The sequence below is a fragment of the Empidonax traillii genome, unplaced genomic scaffold (genome assembly GCF_003031625.1).
Source record: "Empidonax traillii isolate 1590-97213 ecotype Southwest subspecies unplaced genomic scaffold, ASM303162v1 scaffold435:size587000, whole genome shotgun sequence".
Classification (NCBI taxonomy): domain Eukaryota; kingdom Metazoa; phylum Chordata; class Aves; order Passeriformes; family Tyrannidae; genus Empidonax; species Empidonax traillii.
Genome location: NW_020955628.1, coordinates 2102 through 5666, shown reverse-complemented (window position 1 = coordinate 5666; position 3565 = coordinate 2102). Strand labels below are relative to the sequence as shown.

The 3565-nt window shown below is 46.6% G+C and overlaps 1 protein-coding gene across 1 annotated transcript in view; it reads right to left on the bottom strand.

The window, feature by feature from the left end:
* LOC114062792 (transmembrane protein 132B-like) overlaps positions 1-1347 on the bottom strand; it is a 108452-nt gene extending 107105 nt beyond the window's left edge. The window contains exon 1 of the mRNA XM_027894641.1: positions 1312-1347. Coding sequence (XP_027750442.1) covers positions 1312-1345 — 34 coding nt within the window. The 5' untranslated portion in view covers positions 1346-1347. The remainder of the gene's footprint in view (positions 1-1311) is intronic.
* Positions 1348-3565: the final 2218 nt, after the last annotated feature.

The following is a 3565-nucleotide window of genomic DNA, read 5'->3' as shown; positions in this document are numbered from 1 at the left end:
ATAACCCCCTGGATTCTCGCTGCAGAGACTGTCATGACAGTGTGTTCCTCTGGTTTATTATATTAATAAGCAGAGTCATTCAGAACTCAACATGATGTGGCTCTCTGACTTGCACATGACTGTCTCCCCAAGCTGCAGCAACACAGAGGCCTCTCCCCCACCCCTGCTTGCAAAGGAAAAAAAAAAAAAGCTTTGTTATTTTGAGGCAAAATAACCACAGCTGCTTACAAACAAGGACACACGTGCAGGAGGCTGCCACAAACACGCAGAGGCAGGGACTGAATTCACCCCCAGTCACTACCCTGCTCCCTGCCAGGCTCCTTGATATGCCAGTGACGCCCCCCAGTCCCAAGCCCTTCATCCCACTCCCACCTCCATCTCATTCATCCCTGTGCACCCAAGGAGCATGTTAAATGTCTTCTCCACTGATTAAAGCCAAATAAAAGTAGAAAACATAAGGCTGTTGAAACAAGAAAAAAAGGTCTAATTCGTGAACAGAGATCTCCTTCCTCTCCCTGGTTTAAAAACAACACTACCCTTGCCTGAAATCACATGAACTTCCCCTAAACCCTCTAATCACTGCTCCCTGCCTTTATTTCCCAGCTGGGGGAAGCACCTTATGTTTATGCACACTGGGCAGCACCACTTGCCTGGCTCTGAAGATGCCTCATGAGCAGCACTATTATTGTCACTTTTCTGGGGTGTTTGGTTCAAGCACAAGCAGAAAGGAGATTGCATCACTGCTGCTGTTATCCCCATGTACACAATGCATGAGGACCCCAGCTGATTTTCTGTTCCCCTTCGCATAAAAGCTTTTTATTTTTCCCTTATAATGCAGCCTCAGGAATATGTTGTGTGGCAGAGGTTTTATACCATGTAAATGACAGATATTGCTCAGGTACTGATTATGTCAAAACCAGCTGTTCACCTTTGCTAGGACTGCAATTATTTTAATAGCAATTGTAAAACTAAATTGGGGAGAAAAATAACAGAAACTTTCCAGCTCAGCTTTCTAAACTAGAGCACTGCCAAGAGTGACCTGACCTCAGACAAGTCACATGTAGCCACTTATTTTAAAAATTAACTGAGCTTGTCCATGCATGGAAAACTGAGTACTCTGTAGGGTTCTGGGCACAAATGGGCCCCAAAAGGTTCAGAATTCAGCCCAGTCACATCTTCTTCATCTATCACCACCTGCTTAAGCTGCGACAGCATCCAGATCTTCCCAGCAGCCGAACAACCTTCTAACACTGACATCAAACATGCAGAATAGGGTCAAAAACCCCACAAGACAATCACATTGACCCTCACCTCTCCTCTTTACAACAGGTTCACTCTCCTCCATAGAAAAATACCAGGATGAAAATAATTTTTTCAAAGGTCCCCTTTTTGCAGCTGGAGCAGCCGTTCCCCATCCCTCCATGTAGTTCCCCTGCTCCTCCTCCTCTCCCTGGATCACAGACAGATGCCAAGCCATGGAAGTTATTCTTTCATTTTACAGCATCTGGTTCCTTGGCAGACTCCTCAGGCAATTATGTTCATAGCTTTAAAGCTGTCTCCAGCTCTGCTTCATGAGTTTGTTGCTTTTGGCTTGTAGCAGTCTCTTCTCATCTTCCCTGTCCATCACACTGGCTGAATGTTGCTCTTAAAATATGGGAATCAGAACACTTACATCTCCTTCTAATTAGGAGCACAAATAAACAATACCCCATGTTGTTCTTTAAACACAAGCACTTATTTTACTTTCACTGTCATTTTTTGGGAGGCCCTGGGCACTCTCTTGGTCTCGAAGCGCCATGTACTTGGAGTCATGTGGAATGACTGACACAGCTTGGACAATTAAACCTCCACACAAATAAAGCAGGGAGTTTTATTCTTTTTTTCAGAGGGGTTTGTATTTTTACTTGGATGCCCCCTCTCACCAACAGTGCTCAAAATCACTGTTTTTTTTTTTTCTGCAGGTAAAAAGGTAGAAAAACATCCACACTGAACCATGGAAATCCCTACCTGGAAGGATTCTCTCACAGAGAAGGATATAGTCCAGCCTTAGAAACAAGTAGCAGGGGAACGTGGGGTCCTTCCAGTACCATAGAAAGGATTTTGCATTTACTGCCAGTGAAAGGTTGCAGACAAACAGTGAGGGACAACATAGGTCATCTCCCTCATCATCAGCCCGATGCAGCCACCTCCTGGGATAAAAGGATAAGCTGATGCTTGATCCTGCCTTTTTGACTAAAGCTGCCAACAACTAACAGAGATCCACACACCTGTTCAAGGACCTGCAGCTCATTTTGGATGAGCCAAGGCAAGGCCACCACAGGGGGACAACCTCTGGGCATCACCAGCTGGCACAGGGTTCCCATCAGTGACCCCTGGACAAGCACCAGAGTAGGCTTTCCAAAAAAAACCGAACCAAACAAAAAAAAATATCCCAAACCGCACTGTCTCAAGGGCACAGAATCACCACCCTGAGGTCTCACAACTTAATAACAGCAGAATAAATTTGATGGAACTCCAGTTTTTAAAGAGGCTTTTCAAACCAACCAACTTCACACATCATCCTCAGGGGATGCCTCATGGAAGCAGCACCTTTGCCGTGTCTCACCAACAGAAATGAGCTGCAAACCATTCCAGAAGCACACCGGCCCTGGCAGCTCCTGACCTCCCGAAATTCTCTCTTCAGAGAAGTCAGTAACAGCCTGGTCTATTCCTCACTGCTTCCCACCATCGTGGCTCAATGCCCAGAGCACAATTAATTGTCCTGGCCTGTGAGAGTGTACATCCAACTGAATGGTGTTTCTCTGCCTCAGGAAAAACCACGAGCCCATAATCCAGATCCCTCCCGGGACCCACCAGGAATGGCTCACGCACCTCCAAACCTGGAGAATGTATGGCCACAGCCAAGAATCGTGATGGGAAAACCCACTATGTGACCCTTTTCCTTTGCTTAAACCTTCTCTGCCTCTGAGCAAGTGCAGAGTCCTCACCATGAGGAACAGAGGGACGTCCGCTGACTGTTGGACAGACAGACATGAGTGATGCAGCCACAGCACTGGCACCCAGTTACAGCAGCTCTGGTCATTTAATGGGGCCAGTGGCTTGAGATGCTTGTGCTGGGCAGGTCAGAGGAGGAGGGATTCTCTCCTCCCCCGGGCAGGAGGGAGGTTGGATGCTCTGTCTTTCCTCATCCCCAGCATCCAAAGGCCCCATCTGGAGCACGGAGCAAACAGACCGAAAATGGTGCTCCCTCAGCACAAGGGGTGCAGCAGGACTGGGCTTCCTCATCACATTTGCACTGATCTCCTCTCTCCCCTCTCTGCTGCAGAGGTGCCCAGAGCCCAGCTGGGAGAGCAGTCCTGGGTAGGCAGGGATGCAGGGCATATTTATCCTTTTTGAAGTAATAAGCCCATAAAGAAAAAAAAATACAACAGATTTAAGCATTTAAATGCATTTCCATAACTGTTTGCAATGATTCTCAGGCAGCAGCCTTCATTAAACTGGAGCTGAGGCTGAGAGCACCAATTAGCAGGATTTAAAAAAAAAAAAAAAAAAAAAAAAAAAAAAA